The sequence below is a fragment of the Corapipo altera genome, unplaced genomic scaffold, assembly GCF_003945725.1.
Source record: "Corapipo altera isolate COAL_440 unplaced genomic scaffold, ASM394572v1 23b, whole genome shotgun sequence".
NCBI classification, from domain to species: Eukaryota; Metazoa; Chordata; class Aves; order Passeriformes; family Pipridae; genus Corapipo; species Corapipo altera.
Window position 1 is genome coordinate 7,155,985 of NW_020884885.1, and position 18,246 is coordinate 7,174,230.

Here is an 18,246-nt window from a genome sequence, read left to right on the forward strand (position 1 = left end):
AGTACTGAGAGAAAAGCAAGTAAAAAACGGTGAAGTATAGCTTTTCTCTGGTCTCATAAACTATTGTCTCAATAAGGAGTACTGCCGTTTCAGAGCTCTAAAGCCACTTGTCATGTGACAGGATATATTATACAGCTAAACTAGTGGAGTAATTTACAGCAGTGGCTCTCAAGATGGATGCATGCCACACATACCTACATCTAAACATAAGCATGACTTTAAAGAGGGCTGAGAGAGACCTATGGAGGCACAAATCTGCCAGGAATGCAGACAGCCTGCATCGCCAGAGTGCTCATGACAGAGAAATTCTGTTCTCAAATTCTTACTCATCTGGTGGAAGAAAGCTGGAATAATTCACATGACAGAGGAATCCCTTACTTTCACCAATATAGTAATTTGTTTTTTACAAGAAGCACTGAAAAATAGGAAGAAGAGACCAGGAGATCTGCTCTGGAGACTACAAGGTCAGTTGGAGCTGCTGTTTGCAAAATCCTAGTAAAACTTAATGTCCCTGGGGGTTCAGAGAAACTAACAATGCCTACTCTGCTCATTCACCGGCATAGCAGAGTGCTCTACCATGTGCAGCTGTGCTATACACACATGAGCACAATTTGGAAAGCACAAAACTGAGGACAAGCTGACAAATTGAGAATCAGTGAAACAGTCACAGAGTGACTACATGGGTCATGAAAAGCAAACTTACTATGTGACAATGCTAAATGGCTTTAGTATGTCAGTACACACGAGGGCAGGACGCTGCTTGGAGACTTGCACCATTAAAGGCTGTGGTGGAAACCTCTCCATATGTGGAATACCATTGCACAACAGCAGCCTTTTTTTTCTTTTTTTTTTTTTTAAGTGATCATATTACAAGTTAAGTAAACAGAATAACAGAACTTCTGTCTTTCGTTTCATAAATACGACTGCTATTTTCTTTGTCTCTATAACTAGATCCTAGTACATCATGTTGTACTTGTCACAGTTGCTATTTAAATACATTTCTTTTGTTTAAGATGTTACTGGAATTAATTAAAATAGCAAATCCTCCTGGGAGCAGAATAACTAGCAAGGCCTGATCACCAGCTGATTTCTACTCTCCCAGTTGTCTTTGCTACTCCCACTGGCACATGCGAGGACTGCCAGGACAGCTGATGCCTGGCTGCTGCCTTTTCCTCAGGTAACTGGCTGGTGGCATGTACCTGTCCCCTAGTGCAAGCACAGGTCCTGATTTCTGTAGCTTTGATTAAGCCACTGATTTTTTTTTTTTTTTTTTTGTGAAATTTCAATAAGTCTTTTTGTGAAACCTGCATCTCTGAGAATTTATTTCCCCGTGGCAGATGGGGAACTCTGGCTAACATATTAGAAAGTCATTACATGGGAACCAAGAGGAAGGTGATCAGATGGCAGAAAACACGTAAAAATCATTTAAAAACCCCACCTTTTCTCTTATCTAAGAATCTCAAACTGCTTTGCAAATATTGAATTCATTGATTCTCACTCAAGCAATGCCACTTGTCAGAGGAAGCATATCTGGAGCTGATCCAGCAGCTGGCAGCACCTTGTGCAATCCCTAGAGATAAATGCCTGCAAGAATTTCCCCTGTGCTTATTCAGATCCTAAGGAACAATGAGTTTCTCCCTTCTAGGACATATGCTGAGGTGCCCAAGCTCATTCCTAACATGTGAGTGTGGTGATCCACCTTTGCTAATTACCCAGCTGAGAAGAAGGGTTAATAACCGGGTGTAGAACTGTATTATTTTGGCTATACTGTATCTGAAATGTGAATCAGTGTCCTTGTATGGGGTAGCTCTGAGGACATACCCTTTCATCAGTAGTTTGCAAATTTTGCAGCTTCTGTTAGGCTTTTCCTCCTTTGAGAACACTTGAAATAAAAAGTGGATGGATTTCTTAGTTTGAATCATAAAGAAGCACTGAAAAAGGAAAAAAACCTAAAGAATTCTTGAGGCACATATAAGATGGGTAGAAGCAGGAATGCTTTTCAAGAGCTCAGCAAAGAAATTTTAGCATAACATGACATGTTAGAGAGAAGAGAGGATTTTAACTACACACTGAAAAAGTAATTTTTTGTCACGAAGGAGACATAATTGTCTTTCCATCTGAAAATAAGACCCTTTTGCTCTGTTCTCTTGAAAAAAAAACTGGCCACATTACTTATATTGTTTTAAGTGAGGTTCTTCTGTCTTTATCTGCCTTAACATCTATTTTGTCTGCTTGTTTATAGTCATTAAAGGACGTCTCTGAAGTGCTGTAGAAATAGAAGGATGCTCCTAAATGAGAGGAAATCAGTTGTTAAAAATAGCAGTTGTCAAAAAGAATGATTTGGAGGACTGTTGTAATCACTTATGCAGGTGGAAATGTTTCTAGGAGTGTGAGGAAATGACCGCGTGTCACAGCCATGGGAAATGCTGATTTATTTATTGCCTTGGTCAGAAAAACCTTTTGCAGATAAGTTTGAGCTAGAGACAGGTTTATGTAATGAGCCAGCAGGAAATCGCCTTCCTTAGAAGAAGGAAATACATTTATCTTCCAATAATAAACAGGAAGAGATCTCTGCAATCACAAAATTTGGAGAGACTTGTTTTATAGAAGATTAAGGTTGAGACATTCAAACTGAACAAAGGAACTTAAGCACTTTCAATCTTCAAGGTTTTTTGGAGGAAGGTAGTATTCTTTATTTTTCCCCAAAGGCAACCCGCACCTAACTGTTTGCCCTCTAAATCCTCTGGAAACAATTTTCAGCCATTGGTTTATCTCATAGTTATGATTTACAAAAGCTCAGATTATTGTTACTCATTTTCTCCTACAACTGTAAATGGAAAAACAAAGAAATCTATGTTTTTGAAGCAGAAGGCAAAAGTACCTCTTAAAGACTTGTACTTCAGTTTTATCCCATGGGAGTCCAGGACAACAGATATTCTCCACAGGACTTTTTTCAGTGCGATGGCACCTCATGGGTGGTTACTAAGAGGATTGACTGCAACTTTGAGTAAGACTGCCAGTATTTTGACAACTCCACCATGGTTCTCACCAGTGCATTTACTCTGTTCAGGAGACTTACTGCAGCTATGTTGTGGAGCTAAACTCAGCAGTTTCAGAACAAGAGGTTTTCCAAGCATCTCACAGGCTGTATGAGTTTTCAGGGATTTATCCCTTTCTTTTCTGCTCTGATGAGCAATACACACTCAAAACAACAAAACAAAAAAGACAGTGAAATATAAAAAATGTTGATTTCTTTAACAGCAGAAGCTTATGTTGCAGATTTTCTTCTGCAGAATAGCGAGATGCTAAACCCAAATGTTACCAACTGTATTATTGTAGCATCCGGTTAGTTTGCACTTTTGAAACTTTTTTCCTACCAAAGGCTTATTCAGACTCCATTTTGTACTGTTCTTCTACAGATAGAATCCTCTCCCTGCTACCTGTTGACCGTAAGGATCATCCGGATGAGAAATCTCCAGCGAGTGGATGCCTGTAAGTATCTCCATTCTTAGTGGTGTTTTGGGATACAGGCAACATAATATTTTTTATAATTGTATAGCAACTTTTTCTTATTGTTTCTGAAATAACCTACTGTTTATGTAAACAAATTGTCATAAACCAGTCAGTCTGTGCTGCTTGCTGCAGTCTTTTTGAGTGTTATGTCTGTGCTTTCTGACTGGTTTCAAGATTTGAATGTGTTTCTGAGGATAAGTACTTTCTCTCAAAGAAAGGAGAGTTTCTGCTACAGGTAGATGAAAAAGACCAACCACATTGTGTGTTTTCAAAAACAAGAGGTGATTCTGGTAATGCTTTGTAGCACCTTGGGAAATGTATCTGGAAGGAGAAAATCTTTTCATCCCCCTCAATCTTGGTTCTGACAAAGATGAAATGAACAGAAAAAAGCTTTCTACAATCATTACCACCAGTCTAAGCGATTATTAATTACCCTGAATTGACAGTCAAACAAACTATGCTGACTGAGAGCTGGATGATTTGTTCCTTCTAACACTAATACAGCAGTCTCGCAGTTGAGCAAGACTGTGAGTCACACGGCAGGAAAGTGGTGGGAAGCGAGTAAGCAGGAAAGGAAAACACCACTGAAGAACATGGACTATCCTCTTGCACGGAGAGGTGTTTTACACAAAATAGACAAATTAACTGTTTGTTTTGTTTGAATGAATACAACTATGTGACCACCTGGACGAAAGGATGCTGAAATTATCTCTTGATCCTTTTGTTTCTCCTGTTTCACTGTAAGCAGCAATAATTGGTTCCATAGTCTCTTGCACAGGAAAAATCAAGGAAGATTTTCTGAAAGATGAAGGTCTGGATTTACTATGCAGTACCATTCCCATCTTACCCTGTGATTATCACATGTTTTTCTGAAAGATGCATCAGAGGACTTCCCTATGTCACAGCTTCGAGTAAGAGAGATATCAACTGTATCTGAAGTCATGTCATTGGGTCACAGTCTCTGCACCTCCCTCCTTGTCCATTGCGGTGGGACATGTGTGATGAAGAGACAACACAGAAAGGTCTCTTCAAGGTCTCTTCTTCTGTGTGTTGGGCAACAAGACAAATAATGAGGTTGTAGAAAGAGATTGAGCAAGCAGAACTGAGGCAATATTGCATTAAATACACAGTTGACTAGTTTGGCTGCATCTACTCATATAATTAAGGATTGCTTGATATGCTCTGTATCTCAAAGTACAATTAAGATGTAGCAATGATGAATCACACCAATAGAACAGAGTGCTTTGCCAGCCAAGCAGGCAACAGTCATTGATATCCAAGGATAAATCTAAAGTCATGGCAGTTATGCAAAATTAATTTTAATGCATTTTAAAATTCGTAGCATTACTTCTAGGTTCTCCAAATACATTCCAATACCTATTTTTGCAGTTTCAAAGTTCTTCAAAGCATTATTATCTGCATGGTATTTCACAGATTGAAAAAAATAAATAAAAACACTTGAGGAAATGGAGTAACAAAAGGAGTTGTAGAAAGGCACCAAATACAACAACAGATCTGAAACAACTTTTACATCCAGAGGGACTAAGTAGGCTACAGTCCTAAAGACTGGAAGCAAAATTATTGAGGGGGTCATGGGAACTGTTTCTTCAAAAAGGAATAGGGAAAGAAGGTGAATAAGGAGCAATTTTCCCCTGTTTTTCACAATATGAGAATAAATGTGAGCGCTCATGAAAGTATCAAACAGCAAGTTTAAAATAAATAACATGCAAGGAAACTATGGAACTTACCTCCACAGGAATGTGTGGATGTTAAAATATATATGTTCAACAAGAAATTATTCATGGAACATAAGTCTAGCAAGGTATTCAAAAATGCAAAGTCTTGTTTGGAAATGCCAAAGTAAGGATCTCCCTGAAAGATGGAGGGTAGATCAGGTGCAGTACTGCTCTAGAATTACCTTTTTTTTCTTCTCTGGAGCAAGGTGTACAAGGGCTATTACCTGGTAGTGAAGTGATTAAGAATTTCTTTTTTAATGTGAAAAGGCCTCATGCTTTTTCTTCTGTCTCATCTTTGTATAAAAGCTAAACACTTCCAAATGAGACTTCCCAGTTTGACAGAGACATGCTTCCTGGAAATGTGTAGACTTAATTTTGGAATTTCACAAGTAGCAGGCAGTTACAAGTGCTTTCTTAAGACAGAAGGAGGGCAGCCTTAAATGTTGTTCTTAAATCAACTCTGTCTGTAAATGACATAAAAGCAAGTAACTTCCTTTGCAGGGAGAAGGTGCAAGTGAGACTGTGTTCCTCTTTCTGGTGTGCCTAAACAAGGCAAAATATGTCAGGCAGCCAGACTTGTCAGGCTGCCTAGACCTACCCTTACTGGGGAGATGTTTGGTGTAAGCAGACAATGTTTTCAATGTTAGCAGTCTCCTGCAGGTAACCTGTAGCAACATGCATCACCTGTGCATTGCACTGTTTCTTCACTGTTGTGAATAGAAGAGACTATTTCAGTTGAAAGGGATCTACAACAATCACCTAATCAAACTGCCTGACCAATTCAGGGCTGACCAAATTAAAGCATATTACTAGAGGCATTGTCAAAATACATCTTCAACACTGACAGGCTTGGAACATTGACCACTCCTTTAGGAAGCCTGCTGCAGTGTTTGAGCATCCTCTCAGTAAAGAAATGCTTCCTAATGTCCAGTCTAAACCTCCCCTGGTGCCGCTTTTGACCATTCCCATACATCCTGCCCCTGGACCCCAGAGAGAAGAGCTCAGCACCTCCCTCTCTGTGTCCCCTCTGCAGAAAGCTGTAGAAAGCAATGAAGTCATCCCTCAACCTCCTTTTCACCAAACTAGACAATCCCCAAGTCCTCAGCTGCTCCTCACAGGACATGCATTCCAGCCCATTCACCAGCTTTGTTGCCCTCCTCCGAATGCATTCAAGGACTTTCACCTCCTTCTTCTTAAAATGTGGGTCTTTCGATGCTGCTTATTGTTTATCTGTACCACAGCAGTGGTAAAACCTGGTTCTGTTTCCCAGACCTATGTGCAAAGTGGGCATGGGTGTCTGAAGTGAAAAGACACGCCTGGAAATCACGATTCTCAAGTAATCAGTCTGCAAAGCACATCATGCAATCTGTGTGAGGGATAACAAATACTATTGGGGCAATTTCTGTTGTTTCTGCCTGTGGGCTTGAACACAGCAGGAAGGCAGCCTTTTCCTTTCTTTTGGGACTTGGTTTGGAGGGGAGGGGAGGGGAGGAGAAGGGAGGGGAAGAGAAGAAAGGGAAAGAGAGGGGAGAAGAGGGGACGGGAAGAGGAGAGGAGGAAACCTGAATACTGGAGGTGAAATGTCTGCTCAACTAATACAATCAGGAAGAAAGTAGAGGGAAGGAGGCCAAGAGACAAAAGTGATGGGAAGATAGAACTAAAGCAGATAATATGACTCTAGACAAGTGAAGTGAAACTGCTGTCAGAACCTTTTTTTTTTTAATCCAAAATAAGATAAGGAATGTGGAAAAGGGCAGGAGAGGGAGAAGGCTAGCACTCACTGAATATTTTGGAAACAAACTTTTCCATCAGAGGAATATTTTTTTGACTCTGTAGGAATATATTTATTTCTCCACAACTTGAATCTGATCATTTTTTCATCATCTTAATCATCATCATCTTTTTTATTTTCATGCTAATTACTGTTAAGAACGGTGTAAGGGAGGTTTTCAAGGCACTGAAGTACTTTGCATAACCCGTATGAAGAAACATTGCATTCCCCCAGCACAGAGTACATGGTATTTTTGGGTAGGCATGTTTGAGATATACCTTAATTTAGGTGCCTTTGAGAAATGGGATGTAAAATCCTTTACTAACCCTCAGTGCATTTTGGGAGAGTCTCCCTCTTCCTGCAAGTGGCAATTATTTAACATACAATGCCTAATTCAACCCTCACCAAGAAAATGACTGGAGGCAAGGCAGAGATGGAGACTTTTTGCAGTTGCTCTCAAAAGGTGGAGGAGGGTCCCAGGCCCCTATTATCAGACAAGCACTGGAGTGTGTGCGTGCATGTGTGTGTGCATGCACATGTGAGCACAGGAAATCTTGTTGGCTGAGAAACTGAAATGGCTGACTGGAAGAGGAAATTCTCACCCTTTTCTTTTATATACAATATCACTGTTGTCTGCAACTCACGCAAGGAAGAATAGAAACCACCTTCTGTTCTAGGTCATCTTATGGTCTGTGCTTTTTCCATTACAGAAGGAAATCTTGAAAAGAGTGACATTATAACAGGCATTTCTGTCCTTAAATAACTTTTTCTTGTTGTTGGTACCATAGAGTAACCTTTCCAGTGTCACGCAGCACTGCTGACTTTGCCACATTCCCAACTATTTTGTCTCTTCCCCACCCAGTAAGCCAGGCTGATTGCTACGTCTCATTGTGGCTGCCAACTGCTACATGTGAGAAGTCACGCACTAAAACTGTGAGAAACTCCAACAATCCAGTGTGGAATGAAACCTTCTACTTCCGAATCCAGAGTCAGGTCAAGGTAAGGATCTAAAGTCATCTGCCTGATGCAACCTGAAGACTTTGTGTATCTATCTTCTAAACTGTTCCCAGGAATTGTTTAAGGGATAACTCATGATAAAGGACTTTTCAAACTGTGTAACAACAGAGATAACCAAATTCTTATGTCTGATCGATGCTTCTGCTCAGGAGGGCCAGAAACTGAGCTCAGTATTGAAGTTTTAGGGAAACTAGAGACTTGTATGAATCAGAGCAGGATAGATTCAGAATCTGGGAGTTAACTAAGTTGTTTTAGAGGTATAGTCAATATAGTATGGTACAGCAATTAAAATGAACCAGGCAAGAATAAATATTCTACTTACAGTACATTTTTGCAAAGGAGGATGATACTTAATTTCTTAACTTTCTTCTCAAGAACATCCTCAACAATATTTCTTACCTAGAGCAAATTATGTCCAGACTGCAGAAACTATAAAAAAACCTCCTCTCTCTTTTTCCAGAATGTGCTGGAGCTAACAGTGTATGATGAGGATTTTGCTACTCCGGATGACCATCTCCTCTGTGCACTCTTTGATACAGCTAAACTTCCAATTGAAAGAACGGTGGTCCTGTACTTTAAGCCTAGCCCAAATGTGAGAGCAATTAAACAACTAAAGCAACCAAGAAACCACTGGAGAGTTTTACAACACTTTAAAAATATTTCTGAACCTGCCATAGATGACTTATCCCAATAATGAGTACTTGAATTGCCATTCAAAATATAAACACAAAAAATGTTGTAAAAAATGAGAACCTGAGACACTCTTCCAAATATTTTTATAAATTATTGAAGACCATAAGACTGAAACAGTGTGGTATGTAGGGGAGCTGTTACTGTGAGCTACCTCTGAGCAAGACCAAGGCTATGCAACTGTTGAAGGCTGAATAATCTGTAATTTTTTTCCCCATGTAATTCATAATCAGTACCACTGCCCCTTTTCTTGTATCTACTTTCACCCCAAAAAGCAAAGATGAAGTTGCCATGCTGTGTATCCCACACTGAAAGGCTGATTCACTCTGTTTCTCAGTTTACCATCTATAAAATGGGGAAAAGAATCTTGATTCCCTTTGAGATCTAAGGGTGAGATCAGCAAAATATCTCGCATGTAACTTCTTGCTACCATGTACAAATTGCTTCCAGTAACCAATCTAGGTCATTCACAACCAGCTCATGCAGTTCAACACTGCCTTACAGGAGGTTACACAACACTAACTCTGAATCACTCACTATTACCAGTCTCTGTTTATTAGGTTAAAGTGATGGGTGTAAAATATCTTAAATTTCCAAGATAATAGCAAGTACAGTAAGTCATGGCAGGACAGTGCCAGGAATAGTTGGCAGAAAAAGATAGAATTCAGAATATAAAGGCAGTTACAAATTGTCTTTCTGCAGCAGCTTCACACTAAGAAATAGAAGTACAGGTTGTTTTGATGATGCCTCAAGGAAGGAAGGAGGTGAGGAAGGAATCCTTAAACTGTCTGGCTGAAATGTTGATTCAGACCACTCAGTCTGAAATATATATCACAGGCTATGCATTGCAACCAATCACTTCAATATTGCCCATCAGGGACCTGGGTTTAGACAAGGGACAAAGCATTATGTAGCTATTTCATTTAATATATTATTCTTGCTTTCAGGCCAAGGAGGAGCTAGAGGTTGAATTCAAATTGGAGTCTGCGTAAGTGATATAGATATTATTTTAAAAATGCAAAAATCATTATATGATAAAGAAACAGAGTTAGAAGTCGTGCTTTGTGGTATTTCTGTAAAAATATGCCGGCCTTCTCCTAGATCATTACTGCAGTCCCCAACAACTGACTGATTAGCTTGTTCTATAGCTTAGCTGCTTTCAAAGACACACCTACCAGTTACCCAGAGAGGTTGTGGATGTCCTGTCCCTAGAAGTGTTCAAGGCCAGGTTGGATGGAACTTTGAGCAACCTGGTCTAGTGGGTGTCCCTGCCCATGGCAGGGCGGTTGGTACTATGTGATATTTAAGGTCCCTTCCAACCCAAACCATTCTATGATTTTTTTGATTTTTCTACCTGTGGACAAATCAGAAGGCTTTCTGAGTCTGTGAGCATTGATGTCTATCAATTTTTCTTCGCCTGTTTCAGGTTATGTATAGTACAGACTCTTAGTGTTGAACCATTCCGGTTAGGTTTCCAGTGTATCTGTGATTCCTCCAATTTTCCCTTGCAGCACTGTTTGGGACCTAGTAATTCTGTTTTCTTTCTGCCCAACATAATGACAATGTGTTGGAAACTCTAGTGTAAGGCCCTTCCTCCAGCATGGTCAGCCTGCCGTCCATTTGAATGAGTCTTTTTGTCTCTGTGTTACTACAAGATAAATAAGGCATGGCTCCCTTATACTAGCAGGGAGCCAAGGCCAGAAGTCACTCCACACCATCTCCTGACTTCACCTGAATGATCTGGAAAGCTTTTTTTCCCCCCATGTAATTGGTACCCGCTGTCCTGTGCCCCTTTGAAATAAGTTCCCCAGGGAAGTGGTCACATCACCAAGCCTGCCAGAGTTCAAGAAGTGTTTGGACAATGCACTCAGGCACATGGTGGGATTCTTGGGGCAGTGCAGTGCCAGGAGTTGGACTCAGTGATCTTTGTGGGTCCCTTCCAATTCAGTATATGCTATGATTCTATAATTTACATACCAGCAAATACATATAACTGGTTTCCCATCAGGAATATGCTGGTGTATTAGCATGTTACAGCTATAATATGTTTATTTTACATGTTATAATGAGAAGAATTTGACTGCCTAACTGCAGATTCCATGTTTGGTGATCATGAGATTGAACTGTAAAAAGATAGCCATGATACATATTGCTCAGCTTTGGTACAGAGATGAGTCCCCTCAGAGCAGTGGTCAGTCCAAGCAAGCATGGAAAGGAGCTTGTTACACACCAGCTGGGGTCCTGCTTGTTACGTACCTGCTGGGGTCTCTCTGTCATTCTTCTAAGAGGGAAGAAAGGGTAACATCTTGGGCAAGGATGAGTGGAATTTGTTTGATCTAAAAAATACATGTTTTTCATTTTGTTTCCCAGTTCTGGTCCCCACGAAACCATTGCTACCAACGGAGTGCTGGTGGTATGTGTCTTTCCTAAGATATTTTCTTTAAGTGATTCCTGAACATAAAGGGGAAGGCAGGGCGGGGGTTAGAGAAACCCCTTCTTCCTCTTTCTTCCCTCTTCCTATTTAGATACTTTGAGAATGGAGTATTTAATTTACCTGTTTGTTGGTGATATCCCATTATTTCCCATTTACTGTATACTTCTATACACCACAGTTCTCCTCTTGTACCGGTACTTCAAAATACGTATGAGAGAACAATGGTAAAAATGCTGTGCAGCCACTTATTGACAACCTCTCTTGCCCTTTCCTAAACTTGCAGATGAGCCAAGCTCTGTGGGTAAATTCTGCACTAAATATTAACCTATCGTAACTGTATAATGTTAAAGAAGAGTGAGTGTCATAAACAAAAAAGAAACCAACACAAAACACTAATAGCAATCCTTCTTCAGAAAGCCCTTCCTCTACTACTGACTCTTGATCTCTCAGCAACACATCTTTCTTCTGCATTTTTTTCCCAGTTTAACCCTTTGGATTTATGCTACTATCCTGAAAATGCTCCTGATTTTCTTCCTTTGTAAATTCCTCTCACTGTGTCATTGTCACTGGAGGATGCATACATCTCCCTCCAAAGCTTTTCCTTTTCCTTAGTGGCTCATGGGAAAAAAGACCAGAAATGTCAGGAAATCAAGAACTTCAGGTGACTAGACATGGCCAAAAGCTCAGGGATTCATAGCTCTCCATAATGAGAGTGAGATGTGATCTTTCTCACAGATTCCTGCACTCTGTCTTTCACAGTGTCGTGAACTTTGCTGCTTGGAAGTTGAAGTGGCAGAGAAGATGAAGCAAAAATCAAGTAAAGTTATTGTTTTATTATCTATTTACCAATAATTGCATGCTTAGTGATGAGGAGATGCCCCTTTCATATAATGTATTAGTGGAATAAATAGTACTTACAGTATTCAATGAAGTTAATGCCAGGTAAACACTGGCATTAAACTATTAAGTTGTTATAGACTCCAGTGACTGCATCTAAATATATGTCAATTAGGCCTATTAGATCTGCATTAAAGTTGAAATACTGGTTCCATATCACAGTGAGAACATTCAGAGTCATCTTTCTATGAAAATAACATCTGCTTTGCTCCTTTCCCTCTCCTGCCAGCATTCCCTTTAGAGTGCTTCCCACTGGGCAAGGCTTGGTCCAAATTCTACGGCTCTGCTACCTGCACCCCACTTTTAATCAAGCCAGCACAATTTTCTGGTTAAATCATATTAACATTTCTCACAACCTGTTTTGCTACTTTAGAGAAAGAGCTTTCCCTCACTGTGAAGGGCTCCTTTGAGGGGACACAGGATATCACGCTGGGCCCCAACGGAGTGGTCAACCCATCATGTCCCACCAAGTTCCACTACATCAAGTACGCGGAGCCAACACTGGATGTCATGTTGCCAAAGAAGAAGCGCTACCACCCAGTAAGTCTGAGTGGCCTCAGTGATGGAGTGATTATGAGTGTCTCTCAAGGAAGTGGGAGCAGGGAGAGAGGGTAAACTCATTACTGGTTTTGTCCTAAAGCATGTTGTTTTCCAGTGGTCCTGTAAGTTCAGTACAGAGACGGGCTCCCCAGTCGTGATGCTGAATTCACTGCCCATGGGAAGGAAAACGACCATTGCAGAGGTAAGCATCACTTTTAGCTGTTGGGAATAAAAGGTTATGCAAGTAGAAACCATTCCCCATAATGGTGTCCCATGTAGCTGCTAAGAGCATTCCGATTTTTTCTTGGAATTTGAACAAACAGGAACTTTGTTTCTCCAGAAGTTTTCTCCACAGAGGCTACTCTTTACTACTCTGCTACTCTCCATTATGTGCCAGTAGTGTATATGGAGACCAACAAGGATGTCAGAAAATAAGATGCTTCATTCAGTACGTCTCTCAGCTTACCCAAAAACTCACTGATTCCTCTTTTGCCTAGGGTCCAAACTGAAAGCTGCTCCTTGAGCACAAGCTAGGAAAATGTCAATAAACCTTCCCTTAGACAACCGTGTACTTCAAATGACAATATATTAAAATATACTGAAAATATTAGGCAGAGCATGGATTTGAAAGAACGTAATGAGAATAATTCTTGTGTAGGACCATTAAAACACATTCTCGGAACAAAGCACATTTTTGTCAGTTAATGTGAAGACTGCAATAATGATTTTAAGACAGGATGAAGCCTTGGCAGAAGCAAATGCAGACTTGCAATCTCTTCACTGTGAGACTATGGCCAGGATGTCAAACATATGCTATGTATTAGAACATAAAGAACAAGAAACACACAAAAAATGGTAATTCGGGATGCTGCAGAAAGCTTATGAGTAACACATGAAATGGGATCTTCTGCATGAGTCTCAGTAACCTCCTATACCAGGATTGTTAGTGGTTTCTGCAGTCTGGAAGGATTTGGGATTTGTAGGTAGGGCTATTTCATTAAGGGTAAGTGAATGCTTTTGGAAATATATGCTGAGAGCTCAGACATTTAGCTTTGTGATTGCCAGACTTGCTGGGGTAGAAATCAAGCTCTGACCCCAAGACAGAAAGGAAAAAAAGAAATTCCTGTCTTATTAAAATTAAAAAATTACAGTACATGCTCTTGTTTTCCAGGAGAAAAGATTTGACTTAAATGTGACAGCACAAACCTGGTAAGAGATCTCCTGTTTTTAAAGACTTGGTTCATCAATTTTGTTATTGTTTTAGCCACATAGAAATGACAGAAGCCAGCACTCTCAGTCTGAAAACTAGAATGAGGTCATAATAAAACATAAAATACACGCACAATATATTATACATGATTAGCCTTAGGAAGATTTGGTGTTAGTCAATAAACATTGATAAGCATGTGTTTATTTTAGCATTATCCCTCTCCTTCTGACCACAGAATATTGTTTTTGGTCAATGTCAGCCTCTGAAATTCACAAAAAGAACAAAGCAATCCGAAAAACCCAAACAAGAATAGACATGAGTAAACATTTAACTTGATAAGAAATTATGAATTATTTTTTGCTTAACTGTCAATATTCAGTAGCAATAAACCTTGTATTCTGTTGTGTCCAGTTATACTATATAATGATAAGGTAAACAATACAGATTGTGATTTGACATCTATAGATGTGCTCATTAATACTCATCAGCAAATATGAAGATACTTCTTGTAACACACAGAACTGGGCAAACTGATGTTTTTCTGTGTGTGCCTGTTTAAGAAATAAAAGGGAAAAATGAGACAATTTTGAATTCAAACAGTGTTTTCTACCATTTGTTTCAGAAAGGCAAGTGATCAATGACAACAGGAAAACAGTGTTGTTCCAGGACAGGAAAAACACTTCCTGCTGATTTATTTTACTTTCAGAGAACTTTAAAAACAGTTTGTTTGCATCTTGATTTACAATGGAGAAAGGCTTTTGCAGCTCCACCTAACTCAATTCCCCTTGTGTGTCTTCATTTACAGATAAGGTTATAATAATCTGGCTGATTTTATCCAAATATGATGGTGAAGAAAACTCACACATATATTTAATTACTAGTTTAATTGGAATTATGGACACAGTAGAAGTGATAATTCTGTCACTGAAAGAAAAAGAAAGCCCCTGCCAGTGCCATTTGACAGTGCCTGGCCAGGGCTAGCTGGCCAGCCAAGCAGTCCATGGGTAGCTCTGATCTGACCATAACCCCATATCTTGCCCGTTGATGGCTTGTAGGTGCAGGAGAGGAAGAGCACAAATACCCAGGAAAATAAACTGCAACAGTGGGGTCTTGAAGAATGACTAACTAAATTTCAGAAGAGACACCAATGAAATCTCCTCTGAGAAATGTTGTGCCTTGAGTCAAGGTTGATGTGAAATAGAACTTCCAGCACTGACCTGTGACACAGTTTGTGCAAGTGCAGACACAACAGAGTGTCGAGGGGAAGTGCTACCCCACTAAACGCAGTGACTCGCCGACACTCATCCAGGGGCTGGATGTCACCGAGGTTCCTTCAGCAAGCGAAGTTCCGCAGCCACTGTCCCTAGCGATGCTCACCGCTAGAGGGGGAAGTGTTCCCACTCCGGTTATTTAAAAGGCGAATTTTCCTTCGCGTTGGAAATGCCAACGTTTGAAAACTGGGATTTATTTTAGATTTAAAATGAGAAAATAACATGTGAAATGGGAATCAATACACTCCCTTTTGACCACTGGAACAGATTTTCTAAACTTGTCACTGTTTTAGTTTTAGAATATTTATTGTAATATTTTATTTTATTCGTAAGTATTGTACATTGTTTCTTCATCATTTAGTAATAACGGAGTATAATGTCACTAGTTAGGCTTACTAATTCATATAAGTTTCTTAATTTTAAAAAAAATTGAGAATATTCTCTCTTGCTCCTGTAAAGTTGCATCACCCTGTTAGAAGAAAAGGGTCATGTAGTCTATTTTAGTGAAAGTCCTAAGATTGATGTGAGTGTGTTAATACTTAATATATATGTCTGTTTTTATCTTAGTAATTGTTCGTGCCACCAAGACCTGGACATGCGCTTTGGGTTTGACTTATGTTCAGAAGAGAGGGCTTTCCTGGGGAAAAGAAAGAGATATGTAGCAAGTGCCCTCAAAACTGTGTTTCACCTACCACAGGAGCTGCAGGATCAAGAGGTACGTTTGTGTTGAGGGGGTAGAACTTGAATCCCTAGTGCCTTTATGTACACTTCTAAATGAGTGATCAGCAAAATGGGCCACATGCATCTGTTATGCAGGTACCAGATTGTCCGTATGTCTTAAGTACGTTTGCTTGTGCTGCTGAGGTTTGCTATTGTAAGAATCACTAGTTGCAGTAATTTCATGCTTCATTACCATCAATTTGGAATTTGTCATATTTGAGGTGTGTTCGTTCCTGCCATGCTGTGCTATTACTGGCTTGGTTCAGAAATGCTGAATATATTACACAGCAAAGATTTCTTCCCTTGTTCAGATTTCACCAGTTTGTAGGAGTTTAGGGCAAACACCTCTGAGTGCTTCTTATGTCTTCTTATATCTTGAAGTTTTGAAATTCCTTAAAATAAATATAATTTATTTTAGAGTAACTTCATGATACTGAAGAATAACAGCATTGAAGAGGGTAACTTAACAACAAAGGCTGTGAACTGAGTGTATTTCTTCATGGGATTGGAATGGAGATTTTCATACAGTAGTAGTCAATGTGTGAAATAAGAAAAAAAGTGGTGAAGGAGTGGGAGATGTAGAGAAAATACATTGTTCCTTCTACAGAAGGGTTTCTTCTTATTAATCTGTGCCCCTGTTTGCCCTAGAGATGGGCAAGAACCCAGATTTGGGTTAATCTCCAAACCCAAAGGGAAGCAGCAGTAGCAGTCATTGCTTGGTTTTGGAGTCCATCCTTTGAAAATGCATCCTGAGCTCTGTGATCAGGACCTGGGTGGAGTGTGGTGACCAGGCCTCACTGCAGTTTGGGATGCAATGTTGAATGCTGTTAGTGCGAATGTCCCATCCTCCCTCTGCCCAACAGGTCCCCGTTGTGGCTATCATCACGACAGGTGGAGGACTGAAGTCAATGACAGGATTGTATGGCAGCCTCATGGGACTCAAGAAATTAAATCTCTTGGATTGTGTAACATATATCAGTGGGCTGTCCGGCACCACATGGTAAGCCAGCTCAAGCAGGAGGCTTGACCAGGCCGTTTGAGGGTGGCACTGCTGCAGACAGTAGCTTCTAAAAGCGGACAAGACCAGATTTTCTTCAAACATCATAGAAACAAGCTGTTTCTCAGTAACAGGCCATTAAATATTACCTTGATTTGATGAACTCTTGTTTTTATAAACAGTTCTTTACTGCACTTATCATCTCCATGTTTGCAGCAGTTAAATGCGCATATGGCAACTACACTTGTAAAAGTGTTTTCTAATTAAGTAGTTACTGTGGGTGTAACTGTGGATGACCATAACATCGTGCCTCTTCATTTCTCCACTGATGTTCCAGCTGTTATGGTTCCCATTAACTTCTGAGACTTGTTCTGATTTCTAGCTAGTCATATGGAAAAAACTGCAGGATAGTGCACACTTACCAGCGCAACCTGCCAGTTTGTAAAAGGACTAGATTCTCCTGGACAGTGTTATTCCCTGCTCATAGGACCTATAGCTGCCTAATATGTGATTATCTCATGCAGAGGATGCTGGTAAAATAGAGGATAGTGTTTATAAAGGATAGCAATATCATAAGGTATCATAAGATTAACACTAAGTGTATCAAAGCCAAGAGACAGCAGCTGGTGTGAATGAATTTAAGGCTCTAAAATACAAGAAAAGAAAATTTATTATAATTTTCTGCCTAGTTTGTGCTCCAGAAATGTACTTACGTTCACACCTGGCAATTTTATCCCTTAAGCTTCTGACAGTTCTACTTAAAAAACAGGTCAAGAACATAAAAAACCCACCTTATTCTTCAGGACCATCTTTAAAAACAGTCACAGAAACTCTGGAGTGTTCATTCTGCTAGACAGAGCAGCAAAAACAGAGTATGTACAAGCAGAAGCGAACCCCTGAATGTAAACCTCTGTTCCTTTTGACTTTTGCTGTCTGTATTATCTTTCTCCAGGACCATGGCCAACTTATACAGAGATGCCTACTGGTCACAGAAGGACTTGGACTCGCATATTGGTGAAGCCCAGAAACAAGCAACTAAATGCAAGATGGGCTGTTTCTCTATGGATCGCATGAAGTACTACAACAAGCAGCTTTGTCAGCGGAAAGAAGAGGGATACAGGACATCATTTATAGATCTTTGGGGTCTCATGATTGAGTACTTACTAAATGATGGGGTATGATGTATATTCATTTCAATCATGTGTTTTTCCCTTAGTGGATGGAGAGGAAACTAGTTCGTCATTTCAGAGAATGTACCTCAATATAGTATAATTATCCACATTAACCAAATAACAGATTTATGATTTCCTTTATTAGTTTACCTAGGGATAAATTCATTCTATATGTTAATAAATTAGGTTGTGGATGCAGCCATTTGAACTCTGGCTGATATTTAATTAGAAGTGAAGGCACTTTCAGGAAGTCTGTCTAAGTTGCAAATTACTTGTGC

General features: G+C 39.8%; 1 protein-coding gene across 1 annotated transcript in view; it reads left to right on the top strand.

Annotated features, from left to right (window-relative positions):
- The window catches only part of LOC113946639 (cytosolic phospholipase A2 epsilon-like), a 32,744-nt gene that overhangs the window by 6,512 nt on the left and 7,986 nt on the right, over nt 1–18,246 (top strand). Inside the window, exons 3-14 of the mRNA XM_027642234.1 lie at nt 3,420–3,492; nt 7,883–8,019; nt 8,498–8,629; nt 9,675–9,715; nt 11,098–11,140; nt 11,921–11,978; nt 12,432–12,598; nt 12,714–12,800; nt 13,770–13,807; nt 15,647–15,794; nt 16,663–16,799; nt 17,749–17,971. Of these exons, the coding sequence (XP_027498035.1) occupies nt 3,420–3,492; nt 7,883–8,019; nt 8,498–8,629; nt 9,675–9,715; nt 11,098–11,140; nt 11,921–11,978; nt 12,432–12,598; nt 12,714–12,800; nt 13,770–13,807; nt 15,647–15,794; nt 16,663–16,799; nt 17,749–17,971 (1,284 nt within the window). The remainder of the gene's footprint in view (nt 1–3,419; nt 3,493–7,882; nt 8,020–8,497; nt 8,630–9,674; nt 9,716–11,097; nt 11,141–11,920; nt 11,979–12,431; nt 12,599–12,713; nt 12,801–13,769; nt 13,808–15,646; nt 15,795–16,662; nt 16,800–17,748; nt 17,972–18,246) is intronic.